Source organism: Ailuropoda melanoleuca, chromosome 2, assembly GCF_002007445.2.
Source record: "Ailuropoda melanoleuca isolate Jingjing chromosome 2, ASM200744v2, whole genome shotgun sequence".
In the NCBI taxonomy this organism is placed as follows: Eukaryota; Metazoa; Chordata; class Mammalia; order Carnivora; family Ursidae; genus Ailuropoda; species Ailuropoda melanoleuca.
The window spans coordinates 20367895-20386949 of NC_048219.1; the positions used below are offsets into that span (position 1 = coordinate 20367895).

Consider the following 19055-nt stretch of genomic DNA (forward strand, 5'->3'; position numbering starts at 1 on the left):
CCCGCCACATCCACTCCCCCAATCCACGCCCCCCCAACCCCCGCCCAGGCTCCACACCCACCCGGTCTTCGCTGCCTCCCCCGTCCCGGGGAGCCACGTGTTCAGGCCGGTCTGCCTTTCAGCCCCTCCCTACCGCACCTCGCAGCCCGGCCGCCAGCCTGACCCAGAACCCCTGCCCGGGAGGGAGGGGTGGGAATGTTTGCACGTGGGGCCGGGCGTCCGAGCTGCCCCGGAGCCTGCATGCATGGCTGTGTACGTCGAGGAGCAGCGGCTTTGTTTGTGAGTGTGTGACCGCGTTACTGTTACTGTCACTGGGGTGTGTCTGTGACTCTCTGTGTAGTTCTCAGTGTGTCTGAGTGCAGGTGACTTGAGCTGGGACCCTGGGTGTCTGTGACTGTGTGGTGCTGTGTATCTCTGGGTGAGACCCAGCCCGCCCCCTGAAGCATTGCCAGAAGTGCTGTTCTGTGGGGACCGCAGCTGGAGCCGTGGCCCAGGCCAGACCCTTTCCTGCCATGCTGGTGCTGGACCCCTCTCCAGGGCCCAGATGTTCCTTCTTCCCAGAAGCAGAACCAGCAGTGCTAGGCAGACTCCAGAAAGTTCATCCCAATCCTTGAGGTTGTAGAGGAGGGGTGTCTTATGCCCCACCCTGTATTTTGACCTCCGGCTCCAGAGGGAAGCAAGCCCATAAACATCTTATTCATATTTGGGCCTCCTGGGTGCTGAGGGCCACTCCCCAGCCTGGTCCTAGTGGGCCTGGCCTACTTGTCTCTGGTAACCGTCCAACCAAACCACCGCCCACCATGCTTCTGGGAGGACTAACAGAAGTCATGAGTACCACGTGCTCCTGCATGGTAGGTACTCAGTAAATGGTCTCCCCTCCCCAGAGCGAGAGTCCCGGGTTGCTGCCGCCCGTGGGGTGTCTGTTCTCTGGGGCATGGGTGCACATGTGAGGCTGCAGGTAAGTGTGTTTCCATTTGGAAGTATGAACCTGTGTGATCAGAGATCACGTGTTCATGTTTCTGAGAACACACAGAGGTGTGTGTCGAGTCACGCGATAAGGGCGTGCACCTTGAGTGTGAGGGCGCGTGAGGTTGTGCTTGCGTGTCCGTGTGTCAGCAAGAATGAGCAATGTATGCATATGTGGGTTAGTCCTCAGGTGTGTGAAGATGTGTGAGTAGCGAGTTGCCAGGGACTGTGTCCGTGTGTCTATCTGCTGGTAGAATGGGAGTCCGTGAGTGTCACAGGGTGTGAGCAGGTAATAAGTGTGAGGACGCGGGTTTGTGAGGGTGAGCAGCAGGCGGAGGGCGGGGGGGGTAGCCTTGCCCATCGGGCCCTGACCTGCTGGGTCTTTTCTCTCTTCCCCCTGCTCAGGCCGGCAGCCGGATGCCCGGGCCCATCGGGCGGGCCGGCGGCCGCCTGCGGGATGAGCAGACTGCTGGGGGGGACGCTGGAGCGCGTGTGCAAGGCTGTGCTCCTTCTGTGCCTGCTGCACTTCCTCGTGGCCGTCATCCTCTACTTTGACGTCTACGCCCAGCATTTGGCCTTCTTCAGCCGCTTCAGTGCCCGCGGCCCTGCCCGTGCCCTCCACCCAGCTGCCAGCAGCAGCACCAACTTCTCTCGGCCCAACGCCACGGCCCCCAGCTCGGGGCTCCCCGAGGCTCCCAGTGCCCGGCCCGGCCCCACGGCTCCCGTCTTGCCTCCCTGTCCTGACTCGCCGCCTGGTCTTGGTGAGCCTGCAGGGTAGGGCCTGCCTGTAGGGGTGGGCAGAAGACCTGACCATTTGGACTTGGGGAATGACCCATGGGGGTGCGGGGGGTCCGGGTCTGCTGTGAGAGGGCTATTCCTGAGGTCCCCTGGCCTACCCCGGGGCTGAGGGAGAGTCTGATGAAGGCCTGATTCCTGCTCCCGTCCTGCGTGCAGTGGGCCGACTGCTGATTGAGTTCACCTCGCCCATGCCACTGGAGCGGGTGCAGCGGGAGAACCCAGGCGTGCTGCTGGGCGGCCGCTATACGCCGCCCGACTGCACGCCTGCCCAGACAGTGGCAGTCATCATCCCCTTTCGACACCGGGAGCACCACCTACGTTACTGGCTCCACTACCTGCACCCCATCCTGAGGCGACAGCGGCTGCGCTATGGCGTCTACGTCATCAACCAGGTGTGCTGCCTGTGCCCCAGGCTGGGCGCTAGCCACCAGGGACCCCGGGAGCCCCTGTGGGTGTGGGGACCCACGTGCCTCTTGGTGCATGAATGGGGTTGGGAGCCTTCGTGGCTTCCTGTCTGCCTGTGGTGGTGTGGCTGTGTGAACGTACGTGCGGGGGTCCGTGTATGTCCCCGCTCACACGGGAGAGTTTGCGGGTGCGTGAAGGGCAGTGTGCACACAAATGGCGCGCGCACTGACGGGTGTGTGCATAGCCTCCGTGGGGATGAGCCCCATTGTCTACCCTTGGTGGGCCCCGCCCCGTGGAGGTGGAGACCTGCGGTCTGCTGGCTGTGAGGAGCTGTAGAGAAGCCCTTGGAGAGGGGGAATGAGAGCCTGAACGAGAGATGAAGTCCACGTGAGGGCCACGGCCACAGCAGAGGCCCGGGAACTCAACTCAGTGTCTGAGCCCTGCCATGGGCCTGGCCAGGCCTGGCTGCTGGGACCCAGGGCGGATCTGGTGTAGGTCCTCCCCGTACTTAGGACTCCGTCCTTGGACTTGGACCCCTGTAGACTCCAGGACGATGGGGTGGGATGCTGAGTTGGACAAGGGCCTTGTCCGGGCCTGGAGTTGAGAAGCGGTGGTTGAGGTGGGTCTTGAGGGATGAACAGGCATCAGCCGGCAGACGGACTGGAGGCCCCAGGCCCCATCCAGAGAACCGGTCTCGTGTGTTCGGGAACTGTTGGCCCAGGTGTGGGGTCCAGCGTGTAGAGTGGGTAGCCAAGATGGGCCTGGAGTTGCTGGCAGAGGCCAAATCCAGAAGGGTCTTCAGACACCTCGAGGGTTCTCCTTGGCCATTTGCTGTGTGACTGGCTGTGCCTGTGAGTGAGATGCAACGCCGGAGCGGGGCCAGGTCTGGGGGAGAGCGTGACTCTGAATTCTTTTTTGCGTGGGATGAGTTTGAGTGTCCAGGTCAAGTATGAGAGGGACGTTCAGCCGGCAGTTGGACCAACGAGTCCACCCAGCAGCGAGGTCTGAGGTGCAGAGAGGGATCTGGGAGCCACCAGCATGCAGGTAGTCCCTAAACCCAGCAACGTCCCACCTGCCCTGGGGAGCATGGGGCCCGAGAGGAGAAGGCCAGCATGTAAGGGATGGGTGGAGAAAGGGACAGCTCCACAGACTGGGAAGGTTGGCCGGAAAGGTTCGAGGAGTCCCAGGAGAGTGTGGTGTCCCAGAAGCCCAGGAATAAGTGTCCAGAAGGAAGCATGGCAGCTACGTGAGCACTGCCGGGGGAGGAAGGATATGGACTAAGAAGCGTCCAGTGGATTTAGCAACAAGGTGGGCCCGGCGAGAACCATTTCAGGGGCATGGTGGGGGCGGAAGCAGATTGCAGTGGGTTGAAGAAGGAATCAGATTTGACAAAATGGAAATAGCCAATTGGAGGCAACTCTTAAAAAAAAAAAAAAAAGCCACCACTCCGCGGAGAAGGGGAGACAAAGGTAGGGCGGTGGCTAGAGAGGTTTCTTTTTCAGATGGGGTAAAATTGGGCATGTTCATGAGCCGCGTGGGAGAAACTCAGGGCTCCTGGCTGGTGAGAAAGGTCAGAAAGGAGAGCCGATGAGCCAGGAGAAAATGCACAGTTGCTGCAAGGGCTGGTGGGAGGGAAGGTGCAGGGCAAGGAGAGAGAGCAAGCAGGGCTAGCCACTCCCACCCCGTCGGGCCCAGGCTGGCTGATGATTCCTCCTTTCCCTCCAGAAGGGCCGCCTAAAGACCCCTCTCCAGGGGCCTGTCTAGCTCCAGCCTAGAGATATGATGGGTTGGGACAGGGGGCTCAGCGGCCAGCTCCTTCCATGGGATCCTCCTTGCTCTGGCTCGAATTTGAAGCGTGGACATGCATGGCCAGGAACCCAGCCTCAAGGAGGCCTGGCCCGGCAGCCCCGTTTCTCAGGGGACCCCAGGCTCACTGGGCCAAACTGCCTGTACACCCTGTGCTTGACATTTCGCTGGGGGGACAAGTGAATCTAGCCAGGTCCTGTCCTGGTCTCCGAGGCCGCCCGGGGAGTTGGATGTGGGTCCACATGAGCCAGAGGGGACAGGTGGCTGAGGCTCAGTGGCTCAGTCCCCGTGGTTTCTTTGTCTTTGACACTGGTCATTTGGGGCATTCACTTTTCATCTCCTGTTGTGAGTGTGCTCAGCAGGGTACAGTGGGCTCTGGGCTGCTCTTCTCTAAGGCTCCCACTGGCACAAAGAAGATGCCTGGCACCCAGGACAGGGCTACAGGGCACACTGGAATGAAGGCGTGAAAGAATGAATGACTGGTCTAACTGTAGCTCACGGGACAAAATGAATGATTACACGGAGTCAGGGAGGTGTGATCAGGGATGCCGGTCCACACAAGCTTGACCGTCAGAGGAGAGCAATCCAGAGCTCTCCATCGTCCAGGACCATCGTGCAGCGGGGCCTTGGGGTCTGAGGGCAACGGTGGGAGAGGAGCCTGGAGCCAAGTCCTAGAAAGCCTTGGAAGGCAGGACTCAGGGGTGCCACTCTGAGTCGGGTAGCAGGAGGCAGGGAAGAAGTAGCCCCTTGGGGACTGCTGTGGACAGTGGTAAAGGGGCAGGTGCCTGCCAGTCACAGGCCCTGAGCTGACCTGTCCCCTGCACTGACCCCAGCACGGTGAAGACACCTTCAACCGGGCCAAGCTGCTAAACGTGGGCTTCCTAGAGGCGCTGAAGGAGGATGCCACCTACGACTGTTTCATCTTCAGTGACGTGGACCTGGTCCCCATGGATGACCGCAACCTGTACCGCTGTGGTGACCAGCCCCGCCACTTTGCCATTGCCATGGACAAGTTTGGTTTCCGGTGAGGGCTCCCTTCTCAGCTGGACCCAGACTCTCTGCCCCGACGGTCCACACTGCACCCAGCACCCCTTTGCTCCTGGCCCCTGTAGCACACTGTCCCCCACCTCGTCTTTGTCCTTGCCCCTGGAACCCCCTGAGGCCCCTCCGTTGACACCTGCCCTTCTGTGCCACAGGCTGCCCTATGCTGGCTACTTTGGAGGCGTGTCAGGCCTGAGTAAAGCCCAGTTCCTGAGAATCAACGGCTTCCCCAACGAGTACTGGGGCTGGGGTGGCGAGGATGACGACATCTTCAACCGGTGAGTAGGGGCAGGGTGGGGCGGGGAGTAGACTGGGTACAGAAGGTGCAGCGCAGACTGGGCGAGGCTCCTTGCCCTTCCCGGTGCCTGCTCCAGCCCGTCTATCCCCATCCCCAGGATCTCCCTGACTGGGATGAAGATCTCGCGCCCAGACATCCGCATAGGCCGCTACCGCATGATCAAGCACGACCGGGACAAGCATAACGAGCCCAACCCGCAGAGGTGACCCCAAGTGCCCCTAATCCCTTACTCCCTAGGAGGGACTCCCCAGTGCCACTGATCCCCAGACGTGATTCCCAAGGCCCCTGACCCCCTTGACTCCTAGAGATGACTCCCACACCCCTGATCCCTCTTCCCCAACCCCTAGTTCAGCCTCACCCCAGACTTCTGTCATCCCTGGCCTAATTCCTAGAGGTGACAAAATGTAAATGCAGGGCTCATATCATCACTGAGTAGATTACATTCCCGTCGGTGTCCTCATGGATCTCCCTTGTGCCAGAGCAGATAGGACAAGAGGTAGTGGGCACTGAACTCAGCTCCTGGGCCTGGGGACCCAACAAAGGTGGCCCGAGCAACGTGGGGCAGGGCACGGACAGTGCTGACCCCTCTGAGACTGGAGCAGGCCACTCCGTCCCTGAGGATGTGGCAACATTTTGTGCTGATGCGGGCTGGGAGAGGCACCTGAGGGCATGTGCAGTGTAGACAAGGGCTTCCTGGCACTGCTCTAACCTGGTGGGGGATCGGGGGGAGCCCGGAGCCAGTCCCTGCTGGACAGCCCGTGCAAAGTTCACTCTAGCGAGGGAGATAGGCAGTTACAGCTCCAGGTGATCAGGGCAAGGTGCTGTCCTGGCAGAAGAGGGAGTGATGATGGGAGGCCTCCTGGAGGAGGTGATGGTAAACCAGAGTTTGAAAGATCATTCATTCAACAGGTGTTTGGCACACACCTGCTTGGTCACAGTGCTGTATTCACCAGGCCGGTGGAGGAGGCCAGTTTGGAGAAAAGGATGGGTATTTTGCAGGAGTCTGGAATGTGAACGTGCATGGTATAAGTTGAGAGTCTGGGACTCTGGTATTACAGTCGCCGAGGGCTGGGAGTGACAGTAGTGGGGTCAGTGCTGGGTGTTTGGGGTCTCAGATCCCAGTTTGGGAGTTTCACTTTTGTTCGAGGGGCGCTGGGGAGTCACGGGAGGGCTTTAAGCAGGGAAGGGGCAGGATCAGATTTGGGTTTGAAAGGATCACCCTTTGAGTTTGAAGAGGGTGAAGGAGGGCTGGCAGAGTGGCTGATGGGCCAGGAAGGAAGCTGACCAGGCTTGGAGGAATCCCGGGGCCTAGGGGTGTGCTGGGTGTGAGGCTGCCGCGTGCCCAGATGGAACAGTAGTGTTGCTCTGCTCTGAACGCAGGGTGTCAGAGTGGGGAGGTCTGCTGCAGCACCCGTGGAGGGCTGGCCTTTGGCAGGAGCGTGAAGCACTGCACATCCAGGGAGCTGATGAAAAAGCAGTTCAGATAAAAACCAGGGCGAGCAGGGAAGGGAGCAGAGGGGCTGCAGGGCATCTGAGGGAGAGTGCTCCGTGTTGGGATGGCTCTGGAGAGGGGTCTGAGCTGAGCTCAGAAGGACCGGGAGGATCCAAGCAGTTGCAGCGAGGGTGGGAGAGGAGCTCTACAAGCACGTGCCAGGAACCTTGGTCCTGGTTCAGGTCTCCGTGTCCTCATGAATTAGTGATGTCGGCCTTGGGTGAGGAAGTGGCAAGACAGCAAGGCAGTTCTGGCTTCAAGAAAGGAACGGTTCCATCCACCTAGTTGCTGTTGCCTCACATCTAGTTCTCCTGGATTCTTCTTTCGCTTACCCTACATGTCTAAACCGTCAGCAGGTCGTGTCAGTGCCACTCCCCAAACATCTCTGAGCCTATCCGCTTTTCCTTTCACCCCCTCTGCCCTAGCGCGGCCTGTCGTCTTGTCTGGACTCCTGCAGTGGCCTCTCACTAGTTTCCCTGTGTCCTCTGGCCCTCCCAGAGCTTGGCTAAAAATCCCTGTCTTCTCACTCCTAGAATAAAAAAAAAACTGCATCCTCTGACTTACAGAGCCCCACCCCTACATGCTCTAGCCTCCACGCTGTTCTTATGCCCTTGGCCCCTTAAGCTTGAACCCCTGGCTGGGCAAATTCTCATTTCCAGTTTAGGGTCAGCATGTGCTCTGCCTGGAATCCCCCGCCCCGCCAGCTGTCAGCTTGGTTTCCGCACCCACCCCCTCCCCGGCAGCCATCTTGGTCTCCCTCCCCTGTCTGCCTTAGCATTCTGATGTGCTCTTTGTCTGTTACCTGTCTCCCCTAGTGGAACAGACTTGCCATGAGAGGAGGGACTTATGTCCTGTTCCAGACTGTGTCCCTGGTACTTAAGAGCAGAGCCCGGCACTTGGGGGCTCCTCAGTAAGTGGTGAGGGACAGAGAAGATAGCAAAGAGAGGAGAGGCTTGGAGAGGGCAGATGATGACCGACACAGGGCACATTGCATTTGAGGTGCCTACGGGTTGCCCGTGTCTGGCTTTAAGGCTTAGAAGAAAAGTGAGATCAGAGAGATTTGTGAGGGTGTCACAATTCTGGACCCAAGGGGATAAGATCTCTGTTTTGAAGAGAGATGCCAGAGCAAAAGGGCTCCAAGCGGGTGACGGGCAGAGGGTTTGGTGAGAACTGAGTCATCCCTGGAAGAAGCCAGGGTGGCTTGAGCCTTTGCCCCAGAGTTCCCATGTTGGGTGTGTTGGGTAGCCCTGATCTGGACCCACTTCCATCCTGTCTAGGTTTACCAAGATTCAGAATACGAAGCTGACCATGAAGCGGGATGGCATTGGGTCGGTGCGGTACCAGGTCTTGGAAGTGTCTCGGCAACCACTCTTCACCAATATCACAGTGGACATTGGGCGGCCCCCGTCATGGCCCCCTCGGGGCTGATACTAATGGACAGAGGCTCCCAGTGCCAAGGATTGCCTGCCAGAGGACTGACTATAGCCTGGCTGGCGGCTACTCTGTGGGGGATCCCCCAGGACCGAGACTGTGGGCTCTGTTTTCGGAGGGTCTTCCATAGGCCCCCCCCAGCTGCACCTGGAAGTTTCAGAACCTACTTTGGGGGGACTTCCAACCTGGGCAAGCCCCTCCAGTGTGGCCCTCTCTGGGGTCAACCCTTCTTCCTGCCCCTCCCTCCCCAGCCCAGCCCTCTCACTGTCAGGGTCGGGCCAGCCCCTGCACTGCCTCACCGAGTGGCCTGGGCTAGGTCACTCCACCTCTCTGTGCCTCAGTTTCTCCCCCCTTGAGTCCCCTAGGGCCTGGAAGAGTGGGAGGTAAAACTAGGGGGCAGTGTGGCTTCCAGGGGGAATCCTCAGACCTGAGGATCCCCCGTGCTCCCAGGGGAGGGGAAACCTTTTTCATTCAACATTGTAGGGGCAAACTCTGGTGCGCCCCCTGCTGAGGAGCAACCCCCGGAGGGGACCAGAGGGGGTGCTGTGTCGCTGCCTGGGATCTTGGGGTTGGGCTTTGCATGGGGGGCGGTTGGGGCTTAGATCAGTCAGTCTGGTTCCCGCCTCCCTGTCTCAGAAAGAAGGCAGTAGCCCCAGGGCCGGCTCGTTGTTTGTACATTGCACAGAAACTTGTGTGGGTGCTTTAGTAAAAAACGTGAATGGAGCAGCCCCTTTGCCTGCTTGGGGTTAGAGAATCTGGGCCCAGATTCCAGACCCCGTGTGCGCTGTGGGAGGGCACCTGGCCTAACCCGTCTGTCTGGCCCGGGCTGTCCTGGTTCCCCAGGCCCCTGCAAGCGCAGCCGCTGGCGAGACTTCGCCGACCCTTAGAGGAAAGGTTTACCCCGCCGCTGCCTCCAGGCCAGGAGAAGCAACTAAGTAATAAGAACCCCAGCGGGCTCCGATTTCTCGGTTCTTCCCACCTGCCCCGAAGCCGAAAGCTGCCCAGAGGGCTTGGCAGCAGAGCCCTGTAGATGGTTCGGACTCCCAAACCACCTACCTCGGCGGCGGGTCTGACTCCCCTCTAGCTGGCTCCGCCCACCCCACCTGGAATGGCTGGGGGCGGGGCCTGGGTAGCGGCGCGGTTTCCCGGGTGACGGCCGCGCGGAAGAGGCGGGGCTAGGGCCCTGGTCCTCACTGCCCGGCCCCTGGGGGCCGTGACCGGAAACCGCGGCCCCCGAGAGTCAGCCAGAAGCAGGGCCGAAGCGACAGCGCCAGAGATCGGCGACTCCGGACCGGGTAGTTCGGTCGCTGGGTCTGGCGGCAGAACAGGGGTGGGGCTTGGGAGAGGCCGGGGAGCGTGATGGGCTGGGGGCGTGGCCCGTGAGGCCAGGAAGGGGCGGGGCGGGAGTGGGCGGGGCCCAGCCTTGGGCTACTGGCCTCCGGGTAACGCGGCGCTGCCTCATGCTCTCCCGCAGGTGCAAGCCTGGGACTGCTCGTCGGGGGGCGGCGGCGCGGGCGGGCCATGCTCCGGGACTCCCCGTCTCTGTGGGGGCTGGTAGAGGAGTACGTTCCGCTCCCAGAGCGGCCCGAAGTGAAGAGGATTCTGGGGGAGACGACGGTGGACCTGAGCCTGGAGCTGCGGGCAGAGGTGGGGAGCGGGCAGATGGGCCACACTCCAGGCCTGTCCCAGGACTCGGGTGATTTCCCCACCTCCTCCGGGTCCCTGGTCCTGCCCGACAGGTCTCGAGATCTTGCCGGATTTCACTCTCCGCGCAGCCCTCTTGACTCCGCTCTGCCCCTCAGTCCCTCAGCCCCCTTCACTCCCGTCACTTCTCTCCCCAGTCGCAAGGTGTCCCAGCTCTCCTTGCAGGTGGTGATGCTACAGTCACTGCTCCAAGAGGCTCGATCCTCCCAAGCCTCTGGCTCCCGCCCCACTTCTGACCCCTCCTCCCTTCTGGCACCACCGCCCCTCCTAAGAGATCTCGTGCGCCAGGAACTGAGGCAGCTGCTCCTAGGTCTCCGCCAGAAGGCCATCTGCGAGGGCAGGTGGGAACCTCAGACCTAGGGCTAAGCCCCACGGCAGACCTAAGAGGGGCTAGCCCTGCGCCTGATAAGGTGCTGGGATTGCCTTTGATGGTTCCCTGGAAGGAACTCCTAAATTACCTTCAGTGCACCTTCTGCAGGGACCAGACCCAGGCTTGGGTACAGTATAGCCCCAGGGTCCTGCACTTTGCCTTGGAGGAGCCTAAGTGTGGTTTGCCAGAACAGGAGACATTGCAGATGAGAGCTGGTGAACCCAGGTAAAGTGGTGGTAGGAGAGGAGGGATCGGTCCCTGCTTGGCAGAGGACACCAGCCAGCTGGTGGGTTCCACCTGACTCCATGGAGAAGTTCCTGGCCTGGAGCTGGACCTCTTACAAACACATGCAGGGATCAACGGGAGCTGGGCTAGAGAGCACTGGGGACTGAATGAGATAAAGGAGCAGGAGCGTGTTCATAAGTGAATGGCAGCAGCCACTTATTTCTAGTTCTCACACAACCGTTTGGGGGGATGATGGCTCCCTTTTACCGATGAGGAACTAAAACTCAGAAGGGATAATCCACTTGCCCAAGGTCACACACACTGAAGGGTGGCAGAGCTCATTTGCAAACCCAGGCTCCGGAACTCCTCCCCTTTGCACTATATTATGTTGCCTTTGTGAGAAAAGACACAGAACTATCTAGGAGAAGTGGCATTTGTGTCCTGAAGGCCTGGGGTGAGGCAACATGGGGAGAGTGACGTTGACCTCATCTGCAAGCAGCAGTCAGAGGGACCTCAGCATCATCAAGGACCAACTGAATGTGTCCAGCATCGACCAGGTTGCTGGACACCTGCGGTGAGGCCCCTGAGTGTGCATGGTGGGGGTGGACTCAGGGAGCATGGGGCTGGGACAGGTCTTGAAGTACCAGGACTGGACTGCGGGAGAGGAGAAGGCGGCCACACATTTGGTGGACCAGCAGGGGAAGGCTGAGAGGGGGAAAGGGGAAAGGGTGGGTTGCTGCAGTGCCGCTGTGGTTGCTGCCAGAAGAGGTCAAGCAGGGATGCCAGCAGCCTCCAAGGCCTGAGGAACCATGGGAGGGTTGTAAGCAGGGGAAGGGCTGTGATGTGGGAAAGAAGGGACGCTGGAGAAGGCCCCTGCAGTAATGCGGAAGAGAGGATGGTGGGCGCTGTGAGGTAGGCACAGGGAGGACACTTCCTGCCCTGGCAGAGGCTGGCGGGGATGGGAGGCTATGGCCAGCACCTGGCCACCCAGAGCTGAGGGGGTGGGCTGAGGCAGGGGGTGGGCTGAGGCAGGGGGACCTGGAGATGGAGAGGCTGGAGGTTAAGGCTGGGTGGAGGGCTCAGCTGAGACTGGGTCCTGTGGAGCCGGTCTCAGCTGCCATACTCCCATGCATCCCAGGAGCCTCCTGGAGGAGGAGTGTCATGCCTTGGAGAGGATGGGCCCCGTCCTGCAGGTGAGCTTCGGCCCTGGGCCTCCATGCCCAGAGCCTTTCTGCAGAGTGTAGACACCGCTGCCTCTCACCTGGTGCGTGAGAGCCATGTGCGTGTGTGTGTGCACAGAAAGGTGTGTGCATGGCCATTTCTCACATGTGCACGGTCCCTGTGTGTGTGAATCCAGAAGATTCTGGTTGAGCCCCTTAGCCCAAGGTCAGCACTTTTAGATTAACTTGCTGAATTTGTCCCTGTCTTTGCCTCCTTACCTTCCCTGAGTCTGAGTCCAAGACATTTACCACCTCACCAAGCTGGGCTTTTCAGCGGGCTAGTGTCCCCCCCCCCAGGGACTGCCTGAGCCAGTTTGGGGGTCCTGCGTGGGGATCTTGGCCTCTGCATCCTGCCCTGTCTCACCCCTGCCTAAGGCTGGGGCACTGAGCCAGCTCTCCCTGCAGCGCTGCCTGGAAGAGGAGTATACAGGGGCGCCCCAGGCCTCTGAGGCAACCCTAGAGCCCACCCTGGCAGGTGAGGACCCCAAGGAGGCCCCAGAGCACGCAGACTCCTGCTCTCCAGCCCACACTGTACACACCCCCAGGGCTGCTGGGCGCTGCGTCTCAGAGGTGCCTCTCCTCCAGAGCTGAAGGAGCAGAAGGCAGCCATGCGCCGGGAGCTGCAGGCCCCTCTGAGGCCCCCCTGTGTCTCCTCCAGCCACGGGTCACCCAGAGCGGCGGGACGGCTGGGCAGGGGGGGCGAAGGCTCAGGCCACTGCTCGCTCACAGCTGCTCTGTTCAGGCAGCAGCCCGGGGGGTCCTCCAGCCGAGGTCTCAGCCCCCGGCCTTGCCCCCACGGGGCTGCTGGAGCTCAGGCGGGGCCTCGCCAGGGCTGCCTGCCCACTCCCCCTCTGGAGCACTGCCCCCGGCCCCGACCTCGAGGCCTGACTACCACCTGCCGCTGGGGACGGAAGCTTCAGTGCAGCCCCGGGAAGAGGCCGGCCTCCACTCTGATGTCTGGCGCAGCACCCCAGGCCCCACCCTGAAGGGCTGGTGGTGAAGTGGGCTTCGGCTTCTGCTGGAACTCACCCCATCTGCCGCTGCCACCTCTCCGTTGCCATGGCCCAGCCTGCTTAGGTCTAGTCTTGCATGGGCCCTCGCCAGGATGCAAGGCCGCCCATCTGTCTGGCCCTTGCCCCACCCCCTGGCCAAGTCCCTGGTGTCTGGTTCTGACCATCAGAGCCTTTGGCCTTTCCTCTCCCAGTCCTCCACAAAGGCCTGGCAGGCAGAGGTCTCATCCCAGCCCCGACTCTTGTCCCCCTGGGGGACTCAGACGAAGCACGGCAGCAGCTCAGAGACAGGAATAGAAATTTCATTAAAATCTATGGACTTTAAAATCCTAGTGGTGCACAGATGGGGAGGGGTGGGTGGTGCACCGTTATTGCTACAGAGGGTTAGAGGCGGCTCTTCCGGGGCTGGCACTGCACAGAGGGACAGAGAGGACGGACACACGGACACTGTGGGGCTGGGGGGAAGGAGCTCCGGCTCCGGAGAGGGGATGGGGCATGCGGGCCGGGGCCATTTGGCACATGAACAAGGGCAGCCCAGTTTGGGAAGACTGGGCCTTTCGCCTGGTGGAGGGAGGGCAAGGGGGTTTCGTGGAAGGTCCCCTTCCCCAGGGCTCTGGGCTCGAACCTCGTGCTCAGCAGCACCCCACCCCGACCCCCAGGAACTAGTGCTTTGGGCAGGCTGCTGGGTCGTGGGCCTCTGCTGGCTGGGCCTCACAGCCGGGGCTGGGATGAGGTGCAGCGGCCCCAGAGCAGCCGAGTGAGGGGCAGGCAGGGCTGGAAGACAGAGGGGGCCCGAGGCTGGGGGCACGGGAGTGGCAACCACAGATAATACGATTTTTACAAAAATAATTACACAGACAAACAGGGCTGGGCGGCACAGCCTGACAAGTAACACTGTACAGCCCCTTAGCCCCTCACCCTGCCCCTGGATAGGAAGACCCAAATTTGCCTGGGCAGAGGCTGGGGTCTGCTCTGAGGGCAAGAACACTGCTCAGGAGGCTGGAGGCCCAAGGAGGGGGACAGGTAGGGGGCCCACCTAGAACTGCAGCTCAAGGCAGAGTGCGGGCGCGTCAGAGGCCATGTAAAGCCCAGCAGATCTCTGGGGACATGGCCTGAGACCCCCTCCAAAGTGCTTTGGGCAACCCCCCGGCAACCCTCCCATCACCCACACCCATCCCCAGCTGCCATCTTGGCATCCAAAGGACCTGTAAACACCGGGGACACGGGCACAAATGACGCTACCAGTAGTGACCAAGGTGACAGCAGCCACCCTGGCCAGGGCATGGCAGGGGCAGGTGGTGACACCCATCCCCTGCCTCCCCAGTCTCTGTGGTGGGAGCACGGGCGGGGGTGGGGCCCTTGATGGGCCCTCCCCTGGCGGCCGTGCTCATATCCGAGAGTCCTGCAGACGGCTAGAGCCGTTACTGCCCACTGTGGGGATCTGGGCCTTGTCCGGGTGCAGCGGCTGGACCTCAAGCCCGTCTTCAGGAGAGGGTGGGAGGGTGGGGGCATAGCGCCCAGTCTGGTGCTCCAGGAGGGCAGGGCCCCAGTCTCTGCTTGGCTTCGTCGCATTTTTCAAACGCTGCAGGAGAGGTAGACATGGAGGGTGGGTGGGCACTTCGAAGGGAGCCATTAAGCCCCATCCACTCACCCCCTCCTGGTCCACCTGGCTGCGGCCTGTCCCACCCCTCACCTGGAGGAGGGTGTCCCCATCTGTGCGGCAGAGCTGGAACAGGGCATACAGAGGGATGCAAATGACGGAGGACAGAGCCATTAGGAAGCCGATGGCCACAGCCCAGCCTGGATACTGGTAGTGGTTGTAGGTTATTGGCTGGTACTGAATCACCGTGAAGACGAGAATGAACTGCAGAGAGTAGGAGATGGGAGTGCACGTGAGGCCTGTCCAACACTGCCCCTCCATTCCCGCCCTTTTCCAGGCCTCAGTCCTCCTCCCAGCAGCACCCCCTGCCTTCCTCTCCAGTTTCCCAAACTAGGAAGAGGCATTTGGGGAAGGACAGGGGCAATGTCAAGGTTTGGGTAGTGGAAGCAGCAGATGGAACCAGGGGTCCAGGGCCTGGGGGGCAGGTAGGCATCAGGCATCATGGAAGAGAAGAGGTCTGTCCTCGCCATAATCCTGAACCAGCCAGGGAACAAGTGATATCACCTCTGAAGTCAGTCAGTTCTGCTCAAAGCCTCACGATGCTCCCTTTTGCCAAATCCTTGGCCTTAGGGCTTTTTACTGTCTCACAGCAAGACCTCACTTATTCCTCTAACCATGTTAACCTGGTCTCAGTGTCTCAGCTGTACCCAGCATTTTCCTCCCTCTTCATTTATTCTGGAAAATCCTCTCCATTTTCCTCTGTCAGACCCTATGCAGATGCCACCTCCTTCAAGAAGCCTTTCCAGATTTCTCATCCCTCTTCCCGAAAGGGCTGTCAAGGGCATTTTCCATCCGCTAAGTGTTTGTTTCATGTTTCCCATAGGCCTGGGGCCTCCTGGGACTGCATCAGGGTCTCTAGTGCCTGGCACAGTGCCCGGCACAACCTCACTTGCTGATTTGACCGGACTTGTGCAGAGACATGGGAGTGATGCGGGAGAGGAGAGGGCAAAGCCCTGCCTGTCTATGGCTATGGAGCCATAGGGGAGGCTCCAAAGGCTAGAAATGGTGAATGGCAGGCTGGGGACTGGGAACTGTTTTGGAAAGAGAGGAGTGAGATGGGAAATAAAGCCCAGGGCCACAGCAATGGCACCAAACTAAGGAAACAGAACGATGGGCAGGTGGCTCACGGCCCACTCCCCAGGAGGGCTCAGCATCCGCCTCCTGAGCCCTCAGCTGCATCCTGGTGACCAAATTCAGGAGGGCAAGACCCACATCCACTAGGGGGCCCCCTCCTGGGATGCTGCACATAGTAGAAGCTTATGACAAGTTTCCTGATGGAACCAGCTGCTGATCAAGGTGTAAACAAATCCTTTATTTCAGCAGAAAGATGGTTTGTCAGAAAGAGCTTTTCAGAAATGCAGAAGTAAAGCCCCCAAAGAAGACACGACAGCCCAGAAACATGGGTCCATAGGGCCTGAAGTCCTCAGCTTAGGGCGACTCTGGCCTGGCTTTCTGAGCACAGAGACGGCGCTGCCCACGTTGCCTCAGTCTCACAGAGACACGGGACCCAGGCCAAGCCTGCCCCTCTGAAGCCTTCTTGTGTCTGTCTCCTTCCTGCCTCCTGCTCTGCTTTGGCTGGTACCCCACGTCTCTGCCCGGGGGTTGCAGCCTCTTCGTAACGCTGGAGGATGAGCTCCCCTCGGGAGCCTCCCGGGCCTCGGCCTCAGCCACAAGCCCCAGAGGGCACGGCGCTTGGCGGCAGCGCCCGGCCTCCCCCGCCTCCCACCACTCACAGGAGGCTTCCGCTGCTCCTCTTTCAAAGCTGGGCCAGTGGTCAGAGCTGGCGCCTGTGCCGGCCTCGGGGAAGATCCCACACCCCGTGCGGTGGAGGCCTCAGTCCTCGGGGACTGTCCCCCCCCAACCCCAGAAACATGAGCCAAAGTGGAGATCCGGTGCTGAGCTCCCTGTGGCCCAGAGAAGCGGGGCGTGACAGGGACATGACTGAACGCTGGCCTTGCCACTGGGCTGACCCTTCTGTCGCTCAGGTGGCCTTGCCTCTTCTCTGTGGCGTTACCGTTCCACCGTCAAACAAACACTTGGTGCCTCCTCCCCCCACCCCGAGCACAAAGGAGCAAAATCAGATGGTTTTTAGTCAGTGGACCAGTCCTCCTTCCTGCGGGCGTTTCTGGTGTAGCCCCAGCCCAGCACGCAGGCTCCAGATGAGACAACCTGCTTCCAAGAGCGACTCTCATTTATTAGCTGTGTAAACCTGGGTCAATTACTTAACATCTCTGGGCGTCTGCTGCCTCATCCGTAAAGTGGGACTGACACCGATACCTTGGAGAGTTGGATCACATGGGCTGACACACGAACAACATGCAGAAAGTGCCTGGTTCCCGGCCAGCGGGGGGGCGGGGGGGCTCCCGCCACCAACTCCGCTCCCTGATGGGAGTCTCCCAGGTGTTGAGTATTGGTGGATCGAGAGCGTTCCCTCTCCAGAGCCAAGCCACTCCAGTGCCCGGAAGGCTTGGGAGCTGGCCTCTGATCTGGAGCTGACATCTGACATGTACAACCCACTTCTGGAACACTCACGCATTCACACCACGTACCCCGAGCACCTTGGCTAAGGCGGACTGGAGACGGGAGCTCAGCCAGGCCCATGGGGAGGCTGACACCGATATCACTAATTGTTCCTGAGGCCCCTCTGGGGACAGCAGGCAGGAAGGCGGAGCAGGGAGGGAGGGCCGGCTCTCGGGGGCTGCCAGCCTGGTTTCCCCAGCTGGGCACCGGCTTCAGTCGAATAAGGGCTCTAAGCTCCCATCCTAAGCCCATGCCAGTGCCCAGGTGGTTCTGAGTCTCCGCCTGCCTCTCTGCAACCTCTCTCAGACTCCCAGTGGCCGGAGTTGTGGGTCGGGAGCCCCCCGGGGGAGCTCCGGCCAGATGGATGGGCTCCCGTTCTCCCCCTGCTGGTTGCCAAGAGAAGGACACTTGCCAGGGGGCGGCAGGAAGGGAGAGGCTTGCCGAGGAACTTACGAAGATGATGGCTGGAGAGACAAAGCGCCAGCAGATCTGGAAGAAGAGGGGCGGTGGGAACCCCAGCATCATCTGGATGTCCTGGAAGTACTTCCGGTGCCCTGAGAGAGGGGTGTCAGCAAGGCCGGCGGGGCAGCGTGGGTGGGCCAGGGGCTGGGACACTAGAGGCCACAGAAGCTCGGGCACTTACCATAGATGTACATGATGGACACACACATGCTGCAGGAGATGATGACCAAGGAGAAGCTGGCCGCGTAGTTGTCCATTAACAGCAGCCAGTAGATGCCTGCCTACGGGCCAGGCGGCGGCTGAGCCGGGAGTGCCTGAGGCCGGGCTCCCCCACCCACGATGCCCCCAGCCTCCGACCCTGGCAACTGCGGCCCAGCCTTTCCCTCAGGTCCTACCTGGCTGGTGAGGGGGATGCCCAGCAGGAAGCCAGCCACGGCCACGCCCAAGGTCACGTAGGTCTTTTTCTGCAGGATCCACTCATTTCCCACCTCGTCCACAATGGCTGTGACGAGCGTCTCTAGGAGGCAGAACTGCGGCGCGCGGCCGTCAGAGCAGGCGCCTGGCCCTGCCTCGTCCCTCACCCGGCCCCTGGCCCACATCCCGCCCGCATACCTGAGTGCCCAGCCCCAGCAAGATGAGCATGAAGAAGAAGAGCAGAGACCAGAGCGGGGAGATGGGCAGCAGCGTGAGGGCCTCGGGGTAAGCCACGAAGGCGAGGCCAGGGCCGTGGTCAGCCACGCGGGACACGTCCACACCCAGGTGACTGGCCATGAAGCCCAGGATGGAGAAGATGACGAAGCCGGCGTACACGCTGGTGGCACAGTTGGTGACGCTGATGATGATGCTGTCCCTGGGGCGGAGGGAACAGGGCTCAGGCCGCGCGGCTCGCTTCCCTTTGCCCAGGCGGGCAGCCAAAGACCGGGGTGGGAAGTTCTCGGAACCCAGGCCCCCCAACCTCTTTTCTGGTCTGCTCCAGGCCCTTTAAAGTGGGCCGAGGCTCTGGAGTCCCCGCAGAGCCCTGGGGCATCACCGTTCCCCACCCTCTTCTCTCTGTGCTCCCCAGTGACCGGCTGCAGACCCAGTGCTCCGAGGACCTCCAGGTCGCGAGTGGAATGGAGGGACCTCGGCGAGGCCCGGGAGGCCACGCTGGGTCTGGGGACCTGGGAGAGGCTGGGGAAGGCTGCAGGGTAGAGGGGCGGCCCGGGGCGGGCAGGGGAGGCTCACCGGTAGCAGTTGTTGTGGAACTTGTTGTAGGAAGCCATGGTGATGAGGCCGCCCCACGCGCAGCCCAGCGAGTAGAATATCTGGGAGGCGGCATCGCCCCACACCTGCGGGGCGGGATGGGCAGAGCGGCCGGGGTCAGGGGCAGGCACCTCTCGGCCCTTCCTCGCCCCTTCCAGGCCGCGCTCCATGGCCCACCTTGGCCTCCAGGATCTTGTCCCACTGCGGCGTCAGGTAGTACGCGATGCCCGTGAAGGCCCCCTCCAGGGTCACACCTCGGACGAACAGGATGGTCAGCACCACGTAGGGGAAGGTGGCTGTGATGTACACCACCTACGCACGAGACGGGCTCCGTCGTCGGACTCCTCCCGGCGCTCCCTGCCCGGGGCGCCCCGGCCTGGCCCCCCACCCCCCCACCCGCCCTCC

General features: G+C 61.1%; 3 protein-coding genes across 8 annotated transcripts in view; 2 read left to right on the top strand and 1 right to left on the bottom strand.

Annotated features, from left to right (window-relative positions):
• The first annotated feature begins 54 nt into the window (after positions 1–54).
• On the top strand, positions 55–8960 carry B4GALT2 (beta-1,4-galactosyltransferase 2). 2 transcript variants are annotated; one of them, XM_002925549.4, is made up of 7 exons: positions 55–279; positions 1372–1727; positions 1921–2156; positions 4809–4999; positions 5172–5294; positions 5412–5516; positions 8084–8960. In XM_002925549.4, the coding sequence occupies exons 1-7, from the start codon at positions 245–247 to the stop codon at positions 8232–8234; spliced, it is 1197 nt and encodes a 398-aa protein (XP_002925595.2). In that variant the 5' UTR covers positions 55–244; the 3' UTR covers positions 8235–8960. The 2 variants fall into 2 exon arrangements, with proteins under 2 accessions (XP_002925595.2, XP_019661862.1); XM_019806303.2 differs by lacking the exon at positions 55–279 and adding an exon at positions 829–958.
• A 127-nt stretch (positions 8961–9087) lies between these two features.
• CCDC24 (coiled-coil domain containing 24) lies at positions 9088–12913 on the top strand. 5 transcript variants are annotated; one of them, XM_034650979.1, is made up of 8 exons: positions 9088–9567; positions 9712–9884; positions 10107–10282; positions 10420–10536; positions 11036–11110; positions 11675–11729; positions 12162–12231; positions 12342–12913. In XM_034650979.1, the coding sequence occupies exons 2-8, from the start codon at positions 9759–9761 to the stop codon at positions 12740–12742; spliced, it is 1020 nt and encodes a 339-aa protein (XP_034506870.1). In that variant the 5' UTR covers positions 9088–9567; positions 9712–9758; the 3' UTR covers positions 12743–12913. The 5 variants fall into 5 exon arrangements, with proteins under 5 accessions (XP_034506870.1, XP_034506848.1, XP_019661861.2 ...); XM_034650957.1 differs by having other exon boundaries at positions 9712–10282; XM_019806302.2 differs by having other exon boundaries at positions 9088–9532; positions 9712–10282.
• A 134-nt stretch (positions 12914–13047) lies between these two features.
• SLC6A9 (solute carrier family 6 member 9) overlaps positions 13048–19055 on the bottom strand; it is a 21508-nt gene continuing 15500 nt past the window's right edge. Inside the window, 8 exon segments of the mRNA XM_034651013.1 lie at positions 13048–14348; positions 14460–14630; positions 17400–17500; positions 17590–17689; positions 17804–17938; positions 18021–18258; positions 18633–18736; positions 18828–19017. Of these exon segments, the coding sequence (XP_034506904.1) occupies positions 14154–14348; positions 14460–14630; positions 17400–17500; positions 17590–17689; positions 17804–17938; positions 18021–18258; positions 18633–18736; positions 18828–19017 (1234 nt within the window). The 3' untranslated portion in view covers positions 13048–14153.